The sequence below is a fragment of the Gorilla gorilla genome, chromosome 18 (genome assembly GCF_029281585.2).
Source record: "Gorilla gorilla gorilla isolate KB3781 chromosome 18, NHGRI_mGorGor1-v2.1_pri, whole genome shotgun sequence".
In the NCBI taxonomy this organism is placed as follows: Eukaryota; Metazoa; Chordata; class Mammalia; order Primates; family Hominidae; genus Gorilla; species Gorilla gorilla.
Window position 1 is genome coordinate 100,333,385 of NC_073242.2, and position 26,050 is coordinate 100,359,434.

Here is a 26,050-nt window from a genome sequence, read left to right on the forward strand (position 1 = left end):
CACTTGAGCCCAGGAAGTCGAGGCTGCAGTGAGCCATGATGGCGCCATTGCACTCCAGCCTGGGCAACGAGAGTGAGACTGTCTCAAAAAAAAAAAAAAAAAAAAAAAAATCAGTCTTCCTCACTTTTTATGTTTTTAGTACAGAAGAGGAAGAAAGCTGCCCCTTAGTATCCCAAATAAGATTAGAGAATACGCCGGGTGCGGTGGCTCATGCCCGTAATCCCAGCACTTTGGGAGGCCGAGGCGGGTGGATCACGAGGTCAGGAGATCGTGACCATCCTGGCTAACACGGTGAAACCCCGTCTCTACTAAAAATACAAAAAATTAGCCAGGCATGGTGGTGGGCTGTAGTCCCAGCTACTTGGGAGGCTGAGGCAGGAGAATGGCGTGAACCTGGGAGGCAGAGCTTGCAGTGAGCTGAGATTGCGCCACTGCACTCCAGCCTGGGCGACAGAACAAGACTCCATCTCAAAAAAAAAAAAAAAAAAAAAAAAATCAGAGAATAATGACTGGGAGTCACCAGGGCCTGAAGGAAGTCATAAAACGGATTATGTAGTCTCCCCAACCATACCTCTCTGCATTGACATTCCCCAGGAATGCACACTCCATATGTAGCTCTAGGCTGATACCAACACCCTTGGTGACCTCCCCACCACCCTCAGCTCTGAACAATGCCAGCTCTGGGGCCTGAGGACCTCCTGGGCCCAGATTCTACTTTCAGGCAGAGAACTGAAGCAGCCGTCATAAAACTAGAGTATTTGCCGCACATTGGATTGGAAATTAAGGGTGACAGAAACCCATTGATTAAGACCTCTCTTGGTATCCTGAATTTTCTGTTCTGCTGTGAAAAAAAGTATGATCTGACTCAGAGAGAAAAGGCAGTTTCAAGCCTGGCAGCCCCCTGAGATGGGCAATTATTTCATCTTGTATGTGGATGAAGCTTGGCTTTAAGCCCAGCCCTATATTCTCAGGCTCTGGGACCTAGGGGAAGGATTTAGCTTTTTAAGCCTCAGTTTCCCTAACTGTAGAATCGGGATAATAATACAAAGTCGGAAGAGTTGTTGTGAGGGCAAAAGGAGGCAGTAAATATAAATCACTTAGCACAGTGCTTGTCACATGGGAAGGGCTAAAACATGCTCATCATTTCACCTTATCCTCAGAATCTGATGCCCCCAAATCTCCCTTACCAGCAGAATATGCAGCTGGAGGTAGGCCTGTCTGGAGCTGGCACTCACCTTAGCCTCTCCCCACCATGCTTTGTCTATTTTAGGCACATAGTAAGCATTCAATGGAGGAATGCGGTTTGCTCGTCCATGCGTACTTATCACAAAGGTACCCGGAGGAGACACCCACTGGGACAAATGTATCACCACTGGCCTAGGGGAAAAGCCCCCGGTTACTTCACATAACTTCCAGCAGGGCCAGATAATTTCCACTCACGCATACAGGCTCCAGAGCAGAGGATGCTGAGAGCCCTCTTTCCAGCTTTATGTGAACCACGCTGGGCCAGGGGCCATTGGGAGTGTCTTACCTTATTGGAGATAGGCCTGACTACAATGTTGACATCACAGGTGATCTTTCCCACGTTGCTGATCTTGAAACGAGCCTTGGCTTGGCGGCCCACCAGGACATTGCAGAAGATGAACTTGTTCTCATCCTCGACGAACAGCCCCCCGCTCTCTATGGTCTGCAGGATGTGGTGCAGGTTGGCACTGGTACATATCTGGTGCTCTTCAAATATCAAGGCATTGTTTTCGGTCACGAAGGCTGGGGAGTGAAGGGGAGACTATGAGATGCTGCCTGATTGCTGGATTCCCGCTCTGTGATTCCTAATTTGGAACTCTGGATTCTCGCAAAGGAGAATCGTGGAGGACACATAGGGGAAGTCATGCAAGGGGGTGTGAGGGATGGGAAACATTCTGTCTTGTCTTCCTCTTTTTTACAGTCCTTGCTGGTTGCCACACTCCAGTGAGCGTTTTTCTCCCAATGGTAAGATCCAAGATCTGGGGTGTGCTATGGAGGGAAGGAGGCAACTGGCCCACTATGCTTCAAGGCTCCAGGGATCCTATCGTCAAAGCATGAGGCATTCTCTTTGCACCTCATCTGCCCTCCTGCTGGGTTACAGATTTTGCATGCTCAGTAACTGAACATTGTTCTCTGTGGACATGTTGCCCACCAGGAGTGGCCTGGCCATGAGCGGGACTCAGTGCTCCTGGGTCCTGTGCCACAGCCCATCCCATCATGGTTCTCAGATAACACTATTCATCTGGGAATCCAGGACCAGCCTCCTGGGAGTGTGAAGCTGCACCTCCTCCCTTAGGTATATGCCCTGGAAAAATACAACTGAAGACACTAGAGGAAGTTCTAGGACCCCGAAGGAAGCACCCCAGCCATGTCTACCAGAAATCTTTGGAAAAACTTGCAAGAAAGAAGGTAGAAGTGTTACAGATGAAGGTCTTTTATGTATTTGTTTTTTTGAGACAGACTCTCACTCTGTTGTGGAGTACAGTGGCGTGATCTCGGCTCACTGCAAACTCCACCTCCTGGGTTCAAATGCCTCCTGAGTAGCTGGGATTACAGGCATGTGCCACCACACCCAGCTAATTTTTTGTATTTTTAGTAGAGACGGGGTTTTGCCATGTTGGCCAGGCTGGTCTCAAACTCCTGACCTTAGGTGATCTGCCCGCCTTGGCCTCCCAAAGTGCTGGGATCACAAGCGTGAGCCACTGCACCAGGTCTCAGATGAACATCTTTTAAGTGGTGCTGTCCAATGTGAGTGGTCAGTACCTGGTAGACAGGCTTCAGCTAGCAAAGTGTAAGGAATGCCGGCAGGGTGGACTGCAGGGTCTCGGCCAGAGATATCGATGGCTATAAACTCCTCACACTTTCCCATGGGGTCAGCCACGCAGTCAACGTTGATGACCTGCTGTCCTCCGGAAGGGATGGAGCCAAACCCAGGGTACACGGTGAACATGCCATGGGCGAAGCGGGCCTGCATGACAAGGGTGGGAGGGATAGGAGGCTTGGAGGCAGAGTGAGTGACAGCCAGACTATGGGGGCTGTTAGATGGTGTGGAGAGGGGGAGGGACACGTGGGGCTTCTTCTCACAGGCACTCTCTGGGCCCTCTTTCCTCTCCTCCTGGAGGGACAGAGGGCCAGGGATGGGAAGGGGGTCTTCAGTGATAGGTTGCTCTCTCAGTGCTTCCTTCTATGCAAATTCGTTTAGACCAATCATGTTTGAACTAAGGGTTTAAAGGAACAGATAGACTCCACATCATATAGCACTCATTCAGCTGGGCTTCTTGAAGCAGAGGGGTGCAGAATGGCGTAGTGGGTGAGGTTATGGGCCTTTGAGTGACACACACCTGGGTTTGAATCCCAGCCCTGCTAAATATTGACTGTTTGACCTTAAACAAATGACTTCTCTGAGTCTCAGTTTATTTATCTATAAAATGGGGCTAAAGCCCCGACCCCAGAGATTGCTGGAGGTTTAAATGAAAGAACAGGTGTGAAGCATGTAGCATAGCATCTGGTATGGAATTAGTGCTAAAGCAAAACAAAACAAAACAAAACAAAACAAAACAAAACAAAACAAAACAGGATGTTGGTGCAATCCTTAGATGTCCCGGCTCTTCTCTCTCCTGCTTGTAGTTTTCCGGATGACTGTAGAATGTGCTGACAATGCAGTGGCCTGAGATAAGGGAAGGGTCTGGAACAGCCTAGGCTCTGTTCTCATCCTTCCTAGAACAGAATGTCCTGCAGTGCTTCAGCTCAGAGATCCACATTTCCTCTGGAGCACAAAATCCAGGGCAGAATGCTTTTGGTGTGCTTCAGCTGCAGTGTGAAGTGGGGCATGCATTGACAGGACTTCATCTATCCAAGGCAGCTTTCTTGAGCCTTGGGGGACCAGCTGTCCATGAATATGAGTCTTCTGTTGGTTCTTGCTACCTATCCGTGAGTGATAACTTGCTTTGCGTGACTTGTGTGAGTGTTCTGCTGCACTGGACTCATACCCTGGCAGTTGGATTTGTGCAAAACCTCTGGCAGCTGGGGTTTGTGAAGGACATCCTGCCAGATCTAGGAACCACAGCAGAAATCAGTGCTGAGTCTAGTGGCACTCTTCACACAGGCATCTGTGTGGATGCAGCCTCTAGCATTGTGCAGTGTGACTGCACAGACATACACGGAAGCTGCTATTAACTGACTTGGTCACTATTTACAGAATACCTACTATGTGCTAGGAGATGTCCTGGGCACTGGTGATTCCCAGATAAACCATCCTGACAGAAGAGAAGGTTGGAGAATAGTAGAAAATGGCATGATGTTGTCTCAAAGGAGCAAGGTTATAGTGAGGGCAAAGAACAGCTGAAATGAGTGGAACTGAGGCAGCAGAAAGCTAGAAGAAATGGAAGCAGTCAGAGAAAGAGGTCTTGGAAATCAAGGATTCAGAAGCACCTCAGTTTCTTGTGATGTAAGATCCAGGCTCTGACCATTAAAATAAGTTGCCAATGTAGAGGAGAGGATAAATTCATTGCAACTGAAAGGCAGAGTGCTGGAGAGGCTGTTTCACTGAAGGCTGAGAAGATATGGTAGGCAAAGAAGGAAAAAAAAATCTGTAGAAGAGATGAGAGTTACAGAAACATATGTAGAAAATTATGTTTGTTAATGAAATAGAAGCCTTTGCTTGACAAGTGGAAACCACTTGAAAAGACATAAAAACCAACATGTAGAAAACCCAGTTCACTTCAATCAATAATTATTGCTGTTCATAGAGTGCAGAATACCTGCTTCTCTCGTTGCCTTCAATGCAGAGGTGGTGGCTGGAGTTGCAGAGGCCACCTTGCAACCATGAGGGAAAGGCCAAGAGAATCACAAGCAACAATAAACTATTAAACCAACATCAGCAATTGCCTACCCCATTTAAATATGCCATATTTGTTTAAACCACTAATGTTGGATTTTCTGCTATCTGCAGCCAAATGTGATTCTGATACACAAATCAAGCACCTCCTCCTCTGTGAAGCCTTCAATGACTCTTCACAGCTACCCGGAACAGCAAGACTTCATTCTTCAATTTTTCTAGAGTCTATCCATGTACACGCACCTCAATTATAGTATTTACCATCTTGCTTAATAACTGCTCATTCACCTGCTTTTTATAAAGAATTCCTATTGTCTGTCTTCAAGTTCACTGATTCTTTCCCCGCTCTGTCTAAAATATTTCCTCTACATCCATTTAAAACCATATCAGACAGTATTATATAGTTTTGCTTCCATTGACAAACATAATTTAGAAAACCCAGGAAAAGAAGTAAGGTCTACTGAATTTACCTACATTATTGCTTACCATGTTTTTTTCTTCCTTGTTGATGTCCCATGATTTTATCTTCTGTTATTTACTTTCTGTTTTGAGAACTTCCTTTAGCCATTCTTATAGGGTAAGTCTACTGGTGACAAATTCTTTTAGCTTTGTTTCATTTGAGAAAGTCGATTTTCCATTTATCCCTGAGAAATATTTTTGCTGGATATAAGATTCTGGGTTCACAGTTATTGGTTCTTTACACTTGAAAATATTGTGTCACTTTCTTTTGGGTCTCTATGGTTTTTGAAAGAAATCTGCTGTCATTCAAGGTTCATTTCTCTCTTGATGTGTTCAAGATTTTTTTTTCTTTTCTTTAATTTTCAGAAGTTTGACTATGATGTGTGTTGGTAAGGATTTCTTTTGGTTTCTCCTATTTGGGTTTGCTCAGATTCTTGAGTCTGTAGGTTTACATGTTTTGCCAAATTTGAAAAGTTTTCTGTCATTATTCCTTTGAGTACATTTTCAGTCCCACCCTCTTTTGTAACTCTTTCTGGAACTCCAATGACAAGCGCATTAGATCTTTTGTTATGGTTCCACAGATCCTTGAGCATCTATTCATTTTTTCTCATTAGACTTAAATAGACTTTCAAGGGACTCAAAACAGAGTCTGCTTTCTCTCTTTTGTTTAGACTGGGCAGAATAATGGCCTCCGAAAGATGTCCACATCCTAATCTCTGGAACCTGTGAATATGTTACCTTATACAGCAAAAGGACTTGGTTGACAGGATTACACTAAGAACCTTGTGATGAGGAGATTTTTCTGGATTATAATGGGCCCAATGTAATCACAAGGGTCCTTAGAAATGGAAGAGAGTTAGAAGGAGATACGACTATGGAGGAGGTTGGAGTAATGTGATGTGAGAAGGATTCGATCCTCTGTTGCTGGCTTTGAGGATGATAGAAGGGGACTACAAGCCAAGGAATGTGGGCTGCCTCCAGAAGCTAAAAAAACAATGAAAAGGATTCTTTCCTGGTGTCTCCAGAAAAGAATACAGCCCTTCCAACACCTTGATTTTAGCACTTCTGACCTACAGAACTATAAGATAAAAAATGTGTAATACTTTAAGCTTCTAAATTTGAGGTAATTTGTTGTGAGAACAATAAGAAACAAACACAGGAATCCCTATTGTCTGTCTTCAAGTTCACTGATTCTTTTCTTTTCTTTTTTTTTTTTTGAGGTGGAGTCTCACTCTGTTGCCCCAGCTGGAGTGCAGTGGCGCGATCTCAGCTCACTGCAAACTCTGCCTCCCAGGTTCATGCCATTCTCCTGCCTCAGCCTCTTGAGTAGCTGGGACTACAGGCACCTGCCACCACGCCCGGCTATTTTTTTGTATTTTTAGTACAGACAGGGTTTCACTGTGTTATCCAGGATGGTCTCGATCCCCTGACCTCGTGATCCGCCTGCCTCGGCCTCCCAAAGTGCTGGGATTACAGGCACAAGCCACCGCGCCCGGCCCAAGTTCACTGATTCTTTTCCTCTGTTCCCTCTGTGTTGTTGAGCCCATCCATTGAGTTCTAAATTTGTTTATTTATCTTCAATTCCAGAATCTCCATTTGCTTCTTCTCTACATCTTCTGTCTTTGCTGAGACATACTATTTTAAAAATTTTCCAAGCATGCTTATAATTGCTCATTGAAACATTTTCAGATAATTCTAACACCTCTCTCATCTCAGTGTTGTCATCTAGCATTTATCTATTTTCCTTCAGTTTCAATCCTTCCTGGTTCTTGGTATGATGAGTGATTTTCAACTGAAACCTGGACATTTTGGGTGTTATGCTATGAGACTTGGAATCTGATTTAAATCTTCTGTTTGGGCTGGCTTTCTTTTGGCACTGCCCTGGCAGGGGAAGGTAGTACACTGCCTTGCTACTGCCAGATGGGGGCAGTAGTCCAGATTCCCCACTCAGACCCATCATTCCTGCTGGGCAGGGGTGGGTGTCCCAGCTCTCCACTAGTCCTCAACTGATACGTGCCTGGTGGGGATTAGTGAGTGCCTGTTACTGTTCTGTTGATGCCATGGGAGATGGAGGGGTCCTCTGACACCATTCCAGCAGGGGATGGGGGAATGTCTCATTACCACTAGGTTGGGGTGGACGTCATGGTTCCCCATGTGGTATCTCCACAAACAGCACAGGAGGTGGTGGGGGACACTTGTTACCACCCATGGGAATGAAAGTCTTGGCTTTGTATTCGACCTTCTCCGACGCCACCCTGGCAAGGGGGTGGGGCACCTCATGACAGCTTGGAGAGGGTGGAGTCTAGACTCTCTATTTGGCCTTTGCTAGCAGAGGTGGCGTGGGGCCAAATATTTTTCTTTGGTGTTTGGCTGTGGCAGAACAGTTATTATATAGAAGTTTTCTGTCTTTCTAGGTTAACTGTTGTCTTTTGGTTACTGTCTAGAAGTTTTCTTTCTAGGGGCAACCTAGAAAGGCAGAAAGAAAGTAGGAGTAGGCTTCTGTTGGGGCTTTCTTTTTGTCTGTGTCTGTTGATGTTTTAGGGTTGCTGGCTGCTTCAGCACCCAGTCTGGGAGATATGAGGCAAAAAGAAAACTTGGGAACTCACCACCTTGATCTTCCTTGGGTCCCAAAGTCCCTGGGGCTGGTCTGGTTTCTTCTCTCTACCTTTCAGAGTCTGAAGTCTGTTTTATACATGATGCCCAGGGTTTTTAGTCGTACTTAGTTGGGAAGAATAGGGAAAAGTACATCTAGTTGATCTTACCAGAAGCAGAAATCCTTGAATCTCCTTTTATTTAAGCCTGTTTGAACGGGCTTCTCTTTCTTATAAACAAATTATTCTTGATTAAAATACATATGAAGAGTAGAAACAATTTTAAGGCAGTGGCAAGCCAATGAAGGTTTTAAAGCAAAAGAGGATATCCAAATTAAAGGTCATAACATCTTAGCTTAAAATGAAAGTGACATTTCAGTATAATTATTTCATATTCCTGCCATGATGGATTCAAATCCTGTTATCCTGGGGAGGTATTTGGTGTCAAGAGCTAATCGGGAGTTGGCCTTACTGGGTATCTGTAAGAACAGGGAAAAGGACACGCACCTGGCCTGTGGTGGTTACTTCTTTCTGAATCGTGTCAGAGAACTTGGCTGCTCTGGAAGAGCCAGTTTTGTAGAAGCTCTCACTTTCCCGGGATCTTGCATGTCTGACGTGGCTGGCTCTGATTAAAGAAGCAAGAGTATAGACCCCTTAGATTGCGGGGTCGGGGGTAACATTAGACACCACCTGTCTGTCTTCTTGCAAGGGCCCTTCTCCCAGGAATGGGGGAAGGGGCCCTTCTTTGCCCAAGAGGACACTGGAGTGGCATAGTTAGCTAGTTAATCACTGACCAAACTCATTTAGCAACTGTAAGGAAACTAGGCAGTAATTATACTTATTAAATATGATTTATAGGGACACCGAAAATTACTGCAAGAAGATAGTAAGTTTTAAATGCCTACTTGAGTTCACTGGAAAGCAGTGTGCAGAAAATTACTTGTGGATGTCAAATGTTTTACTTAATCTGATTTTAAAAAATGAAATGGCAAATAAATTAAGCTCTTTTCTGTATCTTCACATTTATAGTCGTGATGTTTTTAAGGTTTAGTATAAGCAGTAGTTCAAATATAGGTCTTGGTAGTTGTTCACTTGCCTTGAAACTAGTTTATCCAATAATTAGTTTGCCTAGAGACCAGTTCACCTAAAATATTCAAATGTATCTGAAATGCATCTTAAACTTTTGAGAATTTTATATATTCAAGCATTCACTTGCTTAATGACCAGAACACCTGAAGTTCAACCGCCTTTCGTGTGTTTTGTATGAACTTGTGCATGCTAAAATAAAAAAATAAATAAAAAACAATGTAAAGCAAAACAGAATTAAGTCATAATCATTATAGACATTACATTGTTATAAATTGTAAAAAAATTCAGTTGAAATTAAACTAGGAAGAAAGAGACTTTACACAATTCAACTCTACATTTTAAAAAATGTTCAAATTTTGTCAAAACAGAAAAGAATAGCTACAGGAATATAAAACAACTACAATGTAAAGCCATACATCTTATTTAAAAGAATTAACTAGAAAGTCAAAATTAAATCAGAAGTGCCTCAGGAATCGGTAAAAACCATCCTTAATTTGCCCGAAAAAGAGTATGGCAGCCCAGTAGAAGCCAAAAGCACTCAAAAGACAAATTGTTTTGGGTGAATTGATTGACAGCCTCCTTTTAAAGAACATGGAGTTTTGCTGTTGGAACAACTATTAAGGTAGCTTTGTGACGGTGTCTTCATGGGGAGAAGGCAATAATAGTAACAGGCAATAACAATAGTCCCTGGTAGGCTGAAGGCATCACCGCACTTCCTCTCTTCCACGCTTCCAGAGCAGCCCCACCATGAAACACTGCTACGATTTCTTTTGATTTAGCTTCCTATGATAATAATTTCTTGGCGTTGTACAGAATGACACATAGGTCAATGATCTAACAAGTCCTTCAGCACGCCAGAAGCACCAGGACAACAGACAAAATTCCAGGCAGAAGACTGTGTTTGTTCAACTATAATTTATGATATATTCTACAGGAAATCTATGAAACCTGGAGTCAGAAGATGTGGGCTCACACCAAGATCTACTGGTGATTTCGTGTAAAATATTTTTAAAAAAATTTTTTATTTTTTATTTTTTTGAGACGGAGTCTCGTTCTGTCGCCCAAACTGGAGTGCAGTGGCGCAATCTCGGCTCACTGCAACCTCCGCCTCTCAGGTTCAAGTGATTCTCCTGCCTCAGCCTCCCGAGTAGCTGGGATTACAGGCATATGCCACCACACTTGGCTAATTTTGGTATTGTTAGTAGAGATGGGGTTTCACCACGTTGGCCAGGCTGGTCTCGACCTCCTGATCTCAGGTGATCTGCCCGCCTTGGCCTCCCAAAGTGCTGCGATTACAGGTGTGAGCCACTGCGCCCAGCTTTTGTGCATAATCTAAATGAGCCATTTCTAAATCTTACTGATCTCACCCACAAAACGGGATTGGGTGAATTTAAGTAAGATATATGAAAGCTCTTTATAAAATATAAAGCATAAATTAAAGAGGGAATGGAATGAGTTAAGTAAATATTTGTCTTACGCTTTCTTTTGATGAATGGGGCTCTCCCCTGTCAGCTTATAAAGGGCGAACTTGAAGTCAGTAACACCTTGATTTTCTATGGTGAAGGTGGTGCTTTTACGAGTGCCACAGATCAAAGCTCCAAAGTTGATGACAGAGGAGGGGGTGATGTTGTATTTGGAATATACTGCATTCACGGAAAACTTAATTGGGATGCTGGCAATGATCTCACCTCCTTCTGAAATATTGGGCTCAATAATCTAAAACGGGAAGAAGAATGAGCAAGTCAGCCACTGCTGTAGCTACAGAATTCCCATGATTATCTACCCCATTCCCTATTTTCATCATTGACATGAAGCCATGTTCTTTATTTCACTGTCTTTGTATTATTGCGAACACTAAAACAGAGCTTACTGTGTACCAGCCAAGGGTCAACATAGCCAACTTTTCCTCATGTTTTCAGTTCCCTGCTCATCCTTTGCACTTGATGATGGGACTCAGCTTCCCTGCCTCTGATGCTCCCCAAAGACCTGGGGGCACATTTCCTCACTGGATCTAATTCTGATGACTTTGCCTGATAGTTAGGACAGAACCCCGGTGTATCCTATCTGGTTGCCACCCAGGCCAGCCCTCCCCTTTTCTCCCTGGAGCATGGATTAGGTCATGTATCCTTCTTTGCAACAGGAGTCCTACGATCCTGCCATTGAGGCAGCCCCTCCCTTTGGAGCTCTCTTACCTGACAGCGCAGAACAGGCTGGTGCTCAATCTTCACTTCCTTTTTTGCATGGAAGAAAACTTGGACATTTGTGGGTTTTTCTGTTGGGGTCAGTGAACCCTTTTTGGGTTGGACTGAGATCATGGAATTTATATTAGGTGTTGAAATCCCTACAGAGTCCACAGAAAAGCTGAAAGACAAGAATAAAAAGTCAGCCTAGGTCATTATCCCGGGAACTCAAGATCCCAGAGAGGAGACTCTAGATGGTTGAGTGCCTGCTGTGTTTCCAGCCCTGTTTAGCCACTACGTCCGGCAGAGTCCACTGTGCTTTGTACGTCGTGATCGCCTCTCCTTAGCCAGGATTGACTAGGCTAGGAACTGACGCTTACGGCAAAGACAGCCATACTCTATCCCATGGTCAAGAGAGGCCATTGCAGGAGATCTCTGTCCAACAGGGACATTGGATACTGAAAAAGGACCAACTAAATTAATTCTCTCTTTCTCTGTTTGTGTCTGTCTGGCTTTCAGTACATGCAGAGCGAACAGTGACACAGAAACCAGAGAACCTGGGGAGAGAGAGCAGGGAGGGGGCAGGGGTCCTGTAACAGAGGTACTAGGGAGGGAAGCCCATGACCTACTGGAGGTGAGGCAAGAACCACAGGAAGAAGCTGGCTCATGAGACCGACAGAGGGACTGCTGTAGGCTCAAGATGTATCCCACCTAGGCAGAGGTGGGATGCCTGGAGTTGCTGTGTGGCTCTGAATGTCACCGCCATGCTCCAGCAGACCCTGGCTGCCCAATTACTTGCACCCCTGTGCTTCCTTGCTTCCCTGCACATTCTTTCAACAAACCCTCTATCACCTGTTCCAACCTGAGAGTGACTCCATTCCATGCAACCTCAAAGAGCACAGCTAATGCCCCTGTCTTAATCTAAAAGAAAACTCACCAACAGGCAAGATTCCACTTAGCACTAATTCCAAACTGACAGGGGAAAAGTCTCTTTGTCATCTGTGAATTCTTGGGGAAGGAGAACTTTCCATGGAATGAAAAGTGTGGGCACTGCCATGAAGGGCTGTGTGGCCCTGTCTGAGGGGTGTTTCCCTCCCTCCTCCCATGTGCCACCCTTTCCTTGCTGAGGAGCCTCCCTGATTTTGTGTTACTTTTTTTTTTCTTTTCTTTCTTTCTTTTTTTTTTTTTTTTGAGACAGGGTCTCGCTCTGTTGCTGAGGCTGGAGTGCAGTGGCACGATCACAGCTCACTGCAGCCTTGACCTCTCTGGGCTCAAGCGATCCTCCCATTCCAGTCTCCCAAGTAGCTGGGACTACAAGCGATATGACCACCACGCCTAGCTAACTTTTTTTATATTTTATAGAGGCAGGGGGGTCTTGCCACTTTGCTCAGGCTGGTCTCGAACTCCTGGGCTCAAGCAATCTGCCTGCCTTGGCCTCCTACAGTGCTGGGATTACAGGCATGAGCCATCACACCCAGCCTCTGTGTTTCATTTTTTATCTCAGGGGATGAGCACAAGCCAGAGCTCTATTCTACCAAGCTACTATTTGGATTGTACAATATCATGATTCTTAGAATGTAATGAAAAAGGAAAGCCCTTTCTTCACATGAAATCTGCTGAAGAAGGTCTCCTTGTAAAGCAGATAAGAGCTGGCAGAAGGCAGGACAGCTTGAGGCCAGGTCGCCCATCTCCAGTCTCTCCCCCCACCCTGGGACCTCTTCTCACCCCTAGAATCTCCCCCTCCCGGCCTCTTCCCCTAAGTCTCTTCCTCCATTCCCAGACACCTATGGTTCCAACTGGCCAGGTACGTCGGGGTCACTTAAAGGCCCCTGTTAAGCTGCAGAGTTGAGAGCGGTGTGAGAATCTCTGCTCCCTTAGCAGGTGGAATTCCATTCATTTGAAGCCAAGGGAGGCAAAAAAGCAGAGACGGTTCTTATGATTTCCTTGACTGACTGATAAGTTTCCCAGACACACTCTTCCCCACAGTGGACTTGACGGCCGCAAACCCTATGGGATTCAGGTTACCTGAACACGATCTCATATTTCCCCATATTCCTCCCCACGGCGGACTTGATGGCCTTACATCTGATGGGATTCCAGTTACCTGAACGCGATCTCATACTTCCCACGGTTCTTCAATTGCAGGGGCTGCTTTGCCTCCTCTGTGACCCTGACAATCCCAAAATCCAGTCCCCCTTCAGCTCCTGCAGAGACCAGGGGCCAGGGCAGAGAGGGGTGAATGGGCATGAGAGTGGGAAGCAGGGGAAGTGCCTGTTGAAATTCACATGGAAAACGCATGGTGACAGTTTAAGAGAATTTGTTTTCTGAAGGTACTGTGGCTAGAAAAGCCTCTTATAATTGAATCTGGGCAAACAAACAACAGATGCTGCTCATGATGCACTCTACAGGGCTGGTCCCTCTGGATTCCCTCCATCCTAGGATCATTGCCTTTCATGTCTACCATCAGCGAAAACTTTCAGTATTTAAAAAAGTCTTGCATAAAGTTGGGATATTACACATATATTTATGTTGTTTTACTTAGTATTACTTTAAGTGTGTAAGTCTTAGTGGCTGCATAATATCCCATGATATGGCGGTTCCATAATTCATGATATTATTCCTACAATACTATTATTTCATTATTGATGGGCATTTAGGTTTTTCCAACTTTTCATTGTTATAAAAAATGCTGCAATAAAAGATCTTTGTACATGAGACTCATGACATCTAAACTAACACGTGGCTCTAACATTCTATGAGTTTTGCTGAGGAGACCTCTTGGGGAAAGGAGGGAAATGCAGAGCTGTAGGCTAAAGGGAGAGCTGAAACTCGGGTGTTAGGGCAGTGTGGGGACAGATAACAGCCTCACCCCCACCCCCCAATTCCTGGAATCTGTGAATATGCTACCTTACATGGCACAGGGGAATTAAAGAAGCAGATGGAATTAACTCACTGACCTACAAATACAGAGATTAATTTGGAATATCTTGGTCAGCTCAATATAATCACAAGGGGGCTTAAGAGCAAAAGAGGAAGGCAGGGTGGGAGAACCAGAGAAAAGGCAACGTGAGATGGAGTTGGCCCAACCTTGCTGTCTTTGAATGTGGAGGAAGGGGACCATGTGGGCGGCCTCTAGGAGTTGGAAATGGTATGGAAATGGATTCTCCCCCAGAGCTTCCAGAAGGGAAGGCAGCCCTGCTGACACCTTGATTTTAGCCCAGTGAGACCCATTTTGCACTTGTGACTTCCAGAACTGTAGGGCAATATGTTTGTGTTGTTTTAAGCCAGAAAGCTTATGGGGACATTTTATGGCAGCGATAGAAAACTAATACAGGAAAGAGGAGAGGTGTTTACTGTAAATGACTGCTCTGAAAAGAGCTCTGCAAATTTTACATCTATGACCACCCGCTTTCTACCTCTGGTTGGAGAAATTACGATTTGTAGTCATGTTGCTAATATCACTCTGGGGCTCACATTATTATTTATTAAAATTGCCCCACCCCCAATCCCTGCAATACTAACAACACACTAGCCTTTCTCTACACAGAAATACAGTATACAAAAGACCCAACTTCCAAACACCCTGTCCTTGAAGGGCCCAACAGACCTTTGGGGAAGGTGATGTCCAAGGCGATGTCGTATGCCTCTGCAAAGACCATGATATTTTCAATCTGAACAACACCAAGAAGATTTTCTGCATCTAAAACCTGGCAGGGAAAGAGAAATTCTTCAGTAAAAGCAAGTCCTATAGGTGCTTGGAGCCTGAAACATGTAACATCCTAAAGGGGATACGGCAGGGAACGTTTTGAAGTGTATTCCCCTGTAGGTATTTTATCTTCCCCAAGCATTTGGTAGGATTTGTGCTCCTCTTAATACTCTGGGGAATGCTGGTATAAAGAATACAAGAATGGGGAAAAGGGACTGACTTTTTTATTGTTGCTACATTACTGAAGTTTGGGCTTGGGGTAGACATTACAGGAAAGTGGTTTTCTTTTTTGAGGCAGGCTCTCACTCTGTCACCCAGGCTGGAGTGCAGTGGCGCAATCTCGGCTCACTGCAGCCTCGACCTCCCGGGCTCAAGCCATCCTCCCATCTCAGCCTCCCGAGTAGCTGGGACTACAGGAGTGCATCATGATGCTCGGCTAATTTTTGTATTGTTTTTTATAGAGATGGGGTTTCACCATGTTGCCTAGACTGGTCTTGAACTCTTGAACTCAAACAATCCTCCCGTCTCAGCCTCCAAAAGTGTTGGGGTTATAGATGTGAGCCATCATGCCCGACTGTTTTTTTTTTTTTTTTAACTTCTAAATCAAATGAACCTAGTGAGCACTGCCCTGACAGTTGAAATGGAAAACCTTTATGCTCCAGGTCATCCTCGCTCTACTCATTTTATAAATTTGAATCGTTCTGTTCTTTGTTTGTGGCTCAGCCTGTGGGGAAAGTGCTAGCCTTTTCGTAGAAAGCAAGTGTTTAATGTTTGGAAATACCCAATGTTTTATTTCTGTGAATATCGTGGACCCCTCTGTTGTCATGCCTGGGGATGGTCCCTCCCTCATTGTTCTCTGGCACCTCTAAACTGCTGCAGCTGTCAGCCTGACCTGATTGCTGACTCTTTTTTTCCCTCTTCTTTATATATACATATATTTTATTTTGATAGCTTTTGGGAGTACAAATGGTTAGACTGACAACCCACAGAATGGCAGAAAATATTTGCAAACTATGCATCTGACAAAGGTCTAATATCCAGAATATACAAGGAACTCAATCAAATCAACAAAAAATCCCCAAATAATCCCATCAAAAAGTGGGTAAATGACATGAACCAACTGTTGCCTCTTGAGGCTAATTAGGAGGTGGTAAAGGGTCCATCTGTCCAGGAAAAGAACTGGGGGCCAGTGGGGGAAGCTCTCCTGGGTCTGCTCTGGGGAGTCCACCTCTGTCTCTGCTCCAGTTGAAAGCCCAAGCCACCCACTCCCTATTGCATGTGCTTTGGGTGCCAGGAGGAAATTTGCAGCTGTCACCAAACTCAAGTTTTAATTCAGAATTTCCATCTTCTCTTTCATTAGATGCTTGCCAATGTTTCACAGAGCAAACTGGACCGACTTGAGTTTCGCCTTCTTTCTCTGACTGCTTGCCCTCTGACAGATGACAAGATGGGCTGACAGAATGTGTGCAGTGCCTCCCTCTTGAGGGATGCCAAGTGCCTGGAGCCTTCTATTTCTTGGCTTCTCCAGGGTGGGTCGGAGGCAGTGGGGAGGCTGAATTTTGAATTGAGGAAAATAGGAAGGACAATTGAAGAGTTATACAGATGAAATAAAACAAGTTCACCAAAGGCTTTCCAAAGGGACTGGAGATGAAGGCATTTCCTTCTGTGGATGTGCAAGTGAATATAAGTTCACTTTGCGGGGCTCTACGGAGGTCCACGCTGCTTTGTTCAGAGCCCTAATCAGGCTGCTGTTTGGCTGGGACACATGGAGATGGTCACAACAGTTGTGAAAATACAAAAATGTGGCCGGTTGCAGTGGCTCACGCCTGTAATCCCAGCACTTTGGGAGGACAAGGGGGGCAGATCGCTTGAGCTCAGGAGTTTGGGACCTGCCTGGGCAACATGGCAAGACCTCATCTCTACAAAAAATACAAAAATTAGCTGGGTGTGGTGGTGCACGCCTGTGGTCCTAGCTACTCAGGAGGCTGAGGTGGGAGGATCGCTTGAGCCCAGGAGGTGGAAGTTGCAGTGAGCTGAGATTGTACCACTGCACTCCAGCCTGAGCAACAGAGTGAGACCCTGTGTCAAGAAAAATAAAACAAAATAATAATAAAAAACAAAAACCTTTCTGTACCAGTTGGTAAGCAGCTGTCATGATGACCTCTCCAATATCCCCTTGCTGCCTGCCTCCTGTGCATCCCCACCACAGGAACCCCTGGACTCCCCATGATCCAGCAACTAAAGGACGAAGCTGGCACAGCTGTGGGACTCCAGGCCCTACACCAGCCAGGGGTCTGGGTACCTGGTGCAGAGCCCTGTGCCTGTGCAGAGGCTGGTGCTAAAAGCGTTGACCAGAACCTCTGGGCTTCTACACATTCATGGAGTGAATGAATCTATCAATATCTGTTTTCAGCCCTTTCAGTGAAGGGCTGTCACTGATAAGGGATAAGAGAGATTAGATCCACTGAGTGGCCCCAAAAGGTAGAAACATGATTCATGCATGTAATTGACAGGAAGAATTCTGAGCTCAACCCAAAGAAGAATTGACAGACCTGTTTAAAGGGAGAACAGGCTGCTTGCTTTAAGCGGTAGTGGTAAATTTTCTGTTCCTGGAAGCATTCAGAGAGAAGCTGGAATGATCCCTTGAATGTCAAAGAATCAGTTCAAGTATTTTTTTTTTTTTTTTGAGACAGAGTCTTGCTCTCTTGCCCAGGCTGGAGTGCAGTGGTGTGATCTTGGCTCATTGCAACCTCCGCCTCCAGGGTTCAAGTGATTCTCCTGCCTCAGCCTCCCGAGTAGCTGGGGTTACAGGCGTGCGCCACCACATCCGGCTAATTTTTGTAATTTGTAATTTTTGTAATTTTGTATTTTTGTATTTTTGTATTTAGAGGCGCAATTTCACCATGTTGGCCAGGCTGGTCTTGAACTCCTGACCTCAAGTGATCTACCCACCTAGGCCTCCCAAAATGATGGGATTACAGGCATTAGCCACCATGCCCGGCCTAGTTCAAGTACTAAAACTCAATGGCATTCATTCATTCATTAGATTCTGCTGAGTGCCTACTTCATCCAATCCCATGCTAGACACTGGGAATATGATGGTATGGGGGGTTGAACTGTGGTCCCCCAAAAAGTATGTCTACTTCTTAACTCCTGGAGCCTGTGAATATGACCTTATTTGGAAGAAAGGGTATTTGTGGATTTAATTAAGTCAAAGATCTAGAGATGAGATCGTCTTAGATTATCTGAGTGTGCCTTAAATCCAGTGATAAATATTCTTATAAGAGACGGAAGAGAAGACACAGACAGAAGAGGTGTTGTGATGATGACAGAGGCAGAGACTGGAGTGATGCAGCCACAAGCTGAGAACACTCGCAAGAGACCCCAGAAGCTGAAGGGGAGAGAGAGGAAGGGTTCTTCCCTGGAGCCTTCAGAGAGAGCATGGCCCTGCCGGCACCTTGATTTTGGACATCTCGCCTCCAGAATGGTAACAGAGGAATGTCTGTTTTTTAGTCACCCAGTGTATGCTAATTTGTTGTAGTAGCCTTGGGGAACTAAGACAGATGTTAAGTCAGGTGAGATCCTGCCCTGATGTGGTTCATATAAGAAAGTAAAGAAAGAAGCAGGATAATGTTAGGAAGAGGTGGTGCTCGAAAGGATGGAAGACGGGGTGGGTTATTGCACATAAGAGGGATTCTCTCAAAGGGATGATTAGAGAAGCCCAGTTGAAACAGCAATGTTGGGGGACCCTAAAGCTGGAGCCTAAGGGCAGATTCCCAGCAGGGTTGCAACAAGGTCAGCGGCTTGAGCCAAGAAAGAGCCAAGACAGTGTGTGGGAGCCAATGATTGAGGGCGAGGGTGGAGCAAGTTGCGATGTGGAGGCAGGCATTGTCTCAGAGGCAGGTGAGGACCCCGGGCTTTATTCCTACTGCAGTGGGAAGCCAGGAGAGTGCGTTAGGTGGGGCATAACCTGTCTGAATGACATTGTAAAGATCCCTCTGGACACTGTGGCGAATGCCAACAGGGAAGCCAGTTAGGAAACCTCTGTAGAAGTCCAGGTGAGAGAAGCTGCAGGTGGCCTGGACAAGGTGGTGGCAACAGCGAGGAGAAAGAAGTGGATGGGAAAGATACATCGGGAGGCACCATGCCTGTAATCCCAGCACTTTGGGAGGCCGAGGCAGGAGGATCACTTGAGGTCAGGAGTTTGAGGCCAGCCTGACCAACATGGTGAAACCCCGTCTCTACTAAAAATACAAAAAGTTAGCTGGGTGTAGTGGCGCGTGCCTGTAGTCCCAGCTACTCTGGAGGCTGAGGCAGGAGAATTGCTTGAACCCTGGAGGTGGAGGTTGCAGTGAGCCGAGATCACGCCACTGCACTCCAGCCACGGTGACAGAGCAAGACTCCATCTCAAAAAAAAAAAAAAAAAAAGATACATTGGGAGGTAAAATTAGCAACCTTTGTTGGAGGCCTGCGTTGGAAGGGAGGCCATTAAGAAAAGGGGGAATTAAGGCTGATCCCCAGGTGTCTGTTGGGAGCAACAGGGTGGAGGGTGACATTTCCCCAGATAGGAATCCGATAGGTGACTGGGTTTAGGAGTGTGAAATCAGGACTCTGATGCTTACCTAGGTATAGCAACACCATTTGTTCATTTGTTCATTCATTCATTCATTCATTCATTCATTTGTTCCTTCCTTCCACACTGATTGCTCTGTTCCTGGCACTGGGGAATCAGCCATAAGCAATATTGCCTCTATGGAGCTTGCAGTTGTGTGCACAGCAAGAGATTGTGGACTGGGGATATCGAAAGGGGATCAGATAGGAGCATGTAACAGGGAGACCTCTGTGTGTGTGTGTGTGTGTGTGTGTGTGTGTACATGCTTTGATAACCAAGTCTGTGGATGTGTGAAGCCTCACCTCCAACCGAATAGCCTTCTTGATGTTGACAGGCTTGGTGGGCTGAAAGTACAGGTGCAGGCCGTACTCAGCCTCAGGGGGGATGGTCCCCTGCATCAGGGATACAGTGAAATCATCACCCAAGTGCTCCAGGCTGGTGATCCGCCAGGCCACAGGCAGGAGCGTGACATTGCGGAGAAGAACTACCCTGGATTCCTGTCTGCAGAGACAAAAGGAAAGTTGCAATTTCATTTCAAATTTTGTAGTTTCATATGTTTTTTTTTTTAACTTTTGTTTTAGGTTCAGGGGTTCATGTGCAGGTTTGTTGTATAGGTAAACTCATGTCATGGGGGTTTGCTGTACAGATTATTCCATCACCCAGGTCCTAAGCCTAGTACCCAATAGTTATTTTTTCTCCTCTTCTCCCTCTCCCACCCTCCACCCGCAAGCATCCTCAAGTGTCTGTTGCTCCCCATTTTGTGCCCACTGGTTCTCATCACTTAGCTCCCACTTCTAAGTGAGAACATGGGGTATTTGGTTTTCCGTTCCTGCATTAGTTTGCTAAGGATAATGGCCATAATCCTTAGCATATAGTTTTTTTTTCTTTTTTTTTTTTTTTTTGAGACGGAGTGTTGCTCTGTCATCCAGGCTGGAGTGCAGTGGTGTGATCTCGGCTCACTGCAACCTCTGCCTCCCAGGCTCAAGCAATTCTCCTGCCTCAGCCTCCTGAGTAGCTGGGATTATAGGCACCCGCCGCCATGCCTGGCTAATTTTTGTATTTTTAGTACAGACGGGGTTTCACTGTGTTAGCCAGGCTGGTCTTGAACTCCTGACCTGGTGATCTGCCCGTCTCGGCCTCCCAAAGTGCTGGGATTATAGGCTTGAGCCACTGCACCCGGCCAAGCATATGATTTTTAAAAATTGCAGTTTCTCTTTCATGTGTGGGTGCTGAACAACATTTCTTAACCCTTTTTCGAATTGTTTTATTTAGGTCTACCATATTTTTACTTTGTGTTTCATTGAAAAAAAATTCACATATAAGCAGACCCACCCAGTTCAAACCTGCATTGTTCAAAGGTCAACCGTATTTTCCTTTAGCACATTAAAAATGCCATTCTATTGTCTTCCAGCTTCCTTTGTTACTGATGAAGCGTCAGTCATATTGTATTTCATTTTATCCTGGCTGCTTTCAAGATTTTCTCTTAATTTCTGCTTTTAAGTAGTTGGACTAAACTTTGACTTAATGTGTTGACTTAATGTGTTATTTCTTGGTTATTAATCTATTATATAAAATAGGTGGAGTTGATATTATTAACCCCAGATGACCTATAAAAAACCTGAAACATCCAGGCACAGTGGCTCAGCCTGTAATCCCAGCACTTCAGGAGGTTGGGATGGGTGAATTACCAGAGCTCAGGAGTTGAGACCAGCCTGGGCAACATGGCAAAACCCTGTCTCTACTAAAAAAAAAATACAAAAAGTTAGCTGGGTGTGGTGGCACATGCCCACCCATAATCCCAGCTACTCAGGAGGCTGAGGCAGGAGAATCGCTTGAATCCGGGAGGCAGTGGTTGCAGCAAGCCGAGATCGCACCACTGTACTCCAGCCTGGGCGACAGAGTGAGACTCTGTCTCGAAACAAAAAAAATCCCTGAAGCTTAGAGAGGTTAACTGATGGCCCCGAAGTCACAGATTTAGTGGCAAGACTTGGGCTATAACTATATTTATCCAGCTTAAGGTTTGCTAAGCTTCTTGGAACTATAAGTTTTTGCTTTTTCACCAAATTTGGGAAAGTTCCATCTACTCTTTAAATATATATATATATATATACATATATATATATATATACACACATATATATATATATATATATATTTTTTGTCCCACTCTCTCTCTTTTCCTTCTGGGACTCCAATCACAAATATGTTAGTTAGACTGCTTGATGTTGTCCCACTATTTACTGGGGTTCTGCTCATTTTTACCAATATTTTTCTCTCTATGCTTTTTTTTTTTTTCGAGACAAGGTTTCACTCTGTCACCCAGGCTAGAGTGTAGTGGCATGATCATGACTCACTGGAGGTAAGAAAAAGCACTTTTGGTTACTTCAGTTATTACTTAGTTCTTTAATGAGTATTTATCAGGAAATGGGGCTGGTGGTGGTGATTAAAGAATGCAGGACACGTATCATAACAATATTCTCTCCCAGAAGCCCCAGAAATAAACATTTTTCTATTTAGAATAATAATACCAATTCCAATAATAATTCCAATTAATGAATATGTAAGTTCTAGTTTCGGTCTAATGTTCTGCTTCTACTCTAACTTCTAGAGCAAAGATTCTTAACCTCTTGGGCAACAGACTGCTTTGAGAATCTGAAGAAAGCTGGTCCTTCTGCAGAAACACAGACATACGCATATTTTGGTAGTTGATCTTAGGGGGGTCCTTGGCCCTGCTGAAGTTCATCCACTGAACCCAAGTTAACAATCTGTTAATTAAATAGGTTTACTAACCATCCCGGTTTGCATAGGACCAAGGAGTTTCCCAGGGTGCAGAACTTTCAGTGCTAAAACCAGGAGAGTCTGGAGTAAATCAGGATGAGTTGGTTACCCTAGAACTAAACGCTCTTCAAATTCCCTTCCAGTCCTGACATGATCTAGAACTCTGACCTGTGCAGCAAGAGCCGGTCAAAATGTAATTGCCTGGGTTCCAGCTCTAGTTCCGGGCGGATCCCCTGGCAGCTTAATTGGAAGATGGCTGGCTCTGGGTTGTCATTGATGCAGCAGACAATGCTGTCTTCAAAGACACCAACTGAAGTAGGGTAGGCCCATACGTTTAATATCTGATGGAATGAAAAGTCAAAAGAAAGTACATTTACACCAAGGATGCCAAGGCCTCAAATTTCCCAAGAAAGCCTTGCCCTGGTGACTTGTGTCCACATGACCATACCTGCTTCTCATTGGGTTTCAGGACCATGGTGTTGGGTTCCAGGAAGTACGTGTTTGCTTTGACATCATTCTGAAAATAGAAGGATGCCTCCACCACCATTAAGGAAGTGTTCAGGATTGTTAGCGTCTCCATGTTGCCTGGGAATAAGGATGACTTGTACCTGGGGATGAACAAGAATGGGGTTAAGGGTATGAAGACTGAATGAGAATGCAGGTGGAAAAGAAGGCTGTCATGAGAAAGGCGATTCAGAGGGACAGTGTGGCTGCATGGAGGCAGTGGCATGGTGGCTAAGAACATGAGATCTGTAGTTGTGCAGACTTGCCTTGGAGAATAAATGCTACACTGTGACTTGACTCCCTCAAGCCTTGGTCTCCTTATCTCTAAAATGAGGTGATAATACCACTTAGGACTGCTGAGTAGGAAGTGAGATCACACATCTAAAGCTCTCAGGACAGCTGTGGATAGCAAATGCCCGGCGAATGTTAGCTATGATTATTGCAAAGAATTCTGAGAAATATGTAGATCTATCCTTCCACCTGCTTATATCCCTGAGAGAGATTATCACTTGAGTAACTTTTTTTTTTTTTTTTTTTTTTGTGAGGGAGTTTCGTTCTTGTTGCCCAAGTTGGAGTGCAGTGGCGCAATCTCAGCTCACTGCAACCTCCACCTCCTGGGTTCAAGCAATTCTCCTGCTTCAGCCTCCCGAGTAGCTGGGATTACAGGTGCATGCCACCACACCTGGCTAATTTTTTGTATTTTTAGTAGAAACGGGGTTTCACCATGTTAGCCAGGCTGGTCTCGAACTCCTGACCTCAGATGATCCGCCTGCCTGGGCCTCCCAAAGTGCTGGGATTACAGGCATGAGCCACCGTGCCCGGCCTCACTTGAGTAATTTTTTATTTCACATCTGTTTTAGAGATGACCTCATTCACCTCCTTCTCCCAAACCCTCAGAGAATGTTACTGTTCTGACATGAATTCATTTGGCCTTGTTCACTGTTAGGAGGCAGTTTCTGTTCCTTAGTACCTTAAGGAGAGATCTGCAGAGTTGAGCACTGTGGGCACTGAGGGAGACTCAGTTAATAGTAACTGAGCGAAGCAAACCGGAAGGCCCAAGGGAAAAAGAGGCACATCATCAGAGGTCACGGCACAGGCTAGGAAAGCAGAAACACTCTGAAAAAGGTTTTAGATAGGCCATGATGGAGGATGAAAGGAGAGAGAATGACAGAGACCAAATGAGAGTCAGAGAAACAGAGAACACTCCGTATGAATATCTGCCAAAGGGGTGCCGCCTTCTCACTTAACCGCTAATCACTTCCATCTGGCACTGTGCTAAAGGCTCCAGGTGCGTTACCCAGTTCAGTCCTCACGAATTTGTTGCTTTCCCATTTTGCAGATGAGGACACTGAGGCTCAGCACGGTTTAAAATAATAAGTGAACAGGCTGGGCACAGTGGCTCACGCCTGTAATCCAGCACTTTGAGAGGCTGAGGTGGGCAGATTGCTTGAGCTCGGAGTTCGAGACCAGCCTGGGCAACATGGTGAAACCCCATCTCTACAAAAATTAGCCAGGTGCGGTTGCACACACCTGTAGTCCCAGCTACTGGGGAGGCAGGGGTGGGAGGATTGCTTGAGCCTGGGAGCTCAAGTCTGCAGTGAGCTGAGATTGCACCACTGCATTCCAGCCTGGGTGACGGAGTAAGACCCTATCTTAAAAAAAAAAAAAAAAGACAAGAAAAGAAAAGAATCAGTGAATAATACCCAGTTGTAATGGAACTTATTTTGGATTACCATAGTCACTGTCCTTCCCACATCAGTGTCATCTGGCCCCACATCCTGGTTAATTCCAATGCTGCCCCAAACATGTGCCTCTTTGAACAACCATCATTTCCCTGACTCCCACTCCCAGACTGTTCTGTACCTCATGTCCATCAACCTGACCATACTTTTCCATCCTAAGCCCTCCTGTCGGGCTTTGAAGATCTTCTCCATCATCAGCAAATTCCCTTCACCTTCAATTTTTAATCCAGCATCTCAGGGAATAAAGTGGAGGTAATAAGGGAATGGAGGACAAAGATGGCCCATAAGCTGCACCGAGAAAGCCCAGAAATTAACACCCTCTACTTAGCACAAGAAACTGTATTGAATGAAGACATGGTGGAGACCTTGGTTCCAGTTTTGGTTTCACTCCCTGCCTATATGATAAGAAATTTGTATATAACTGAACAAAACTAGTATCGCTAAGAATGGCTGATCATCAGTCTCACCTGTGGGTCCCCAATTCTGCCTAAAAATCTCAGTCTGTTTCTCTAACATGCTCCCTCTCCTACTTTCCACAAAAACTGTTTTTCATACCCCCTCTATTTCCTCAAGATTTTAAACTTTCGCCACTCCCCTCACTTGCAAGGGATGACCACACATCATTTGTCAAGGAGAAAAAGACATGATTGCGTAGGAGTCTCCTCACCCTTCCAATCAAATTGTAAACCTACCTTCTGCAATGCCATCTCGCCTTTCTCCCCGTTGGCATGCAGTGACAGTCCCTCTTCCTGGCACAAGCCAGCCTCCCCACATCCCACTGTGTTGTCTCAAGGAGCTATGCCATTGATGGCCCTTCCCATCTCCTGAAATTCCAACCTCTTCCTTCCATTTCCTCTCGGCATGCAAGCCTCATAAGAGTAACAGTGCACGAACAGCCTGCCCTGCGCTCCAGGCTTTCCTCCCATCTCCCTTCAGAGCCAAGCTTCTCCAAAGAGTTATCTTCTTCACATCTCACTTCTCACTTCACTTTGCTTGGGCACAGAACTCTTGCTAAGGCCCCTAGTGACCTCCATGTTGTTGAACCCTGTGGACATCTATGCCCTCATCCTTCTGCCCTCTCCTCAGTATTCAATGTAGCAACCATGTCCTCTCTTCATGGCTCCAAAACACTGGTCTTTTTGGTTTCCCCAATAGCGCTAGCTCTCTTTCTCATCTCCTGGCTCCTCCTTTTGTGCATATTGGAGTTATTCAGGGCTTCTTTTCTTCTTACCTGTACAGTCCTCTCTCAGGCAATCTCATCTACATCTGTGGCTTTTGTTGCCTTGAAGAGTGACCTCTCCTTTGAGAACCAAAGCTGTATAACCTATTCTCTGCTTCATGTGACTACAGAAATATCTTCCCAGCCTCTTAAACTGAACATAAGCTAAAGCAAACTCTTGATCCTACCCTGATCAAGCCTGAAACCTGTCCTAGGCTTTCCCATATGGGAACATGGCACCCTCATTCCTCTGGGTGTCCAGCAGGGAGTTGGGACACAAGAACCCAGTTCTCCTGATTTGTGGCTGGG

The 26,050-nt window shown here is 45.3% G+C and overlaps 1 protein-coding gene across 1 annotated transcript in view; it reads right to left on the reverse strand.

Moving 5' to 3' along the window:
- Nucleotides 1-26,050, reverse strand: part of HYDIN (HYDIN axonemal central pair apparatus protein) — a 421,455-nt gene that overhangs the window by 71,701 nt on the left and 323,704 nt on the right. The window contains exons 51-60 of the mRNA XM_055366388.2: nt 22,725-22,884; nt 22,445-22,617; nt 19,801-19,999; nt 14,788-14,887; nt 13,285-13,384; nt 11,193-11,361; nt 10,478-10,716; nt 8,419-8,536; nt 2,788-2,992; nt 1,532-1,767 (exon numbers count right to left, since the gene is read on the reverse strand). Of these exons, the coding sequence (XP_055222363.2) occupies nt 1,532-1,767; nt 2,788-2,992; nt 8,419-8,536; nt 10,478-10,716; nt 11,193-11,361; nt 13,285-13,384; nt 14,788-14,887; nt 19,801-19,999; nt 22,445-22,617; nt 22,725-22,884 (1,699 nt within the window). The remainder of the gene's footprint in view (nt 1-1,531; nt 1,768-2,787; nt 2,993-8,418; nt 8,537-10,477; nt 10,717-11,192; nt 11,362-13,284; nt 13,385-14,787; nt 14,888-19,800; nt 20,000-22,444; nt 22,618-22,724; nt 22,885-26,050) is intronic.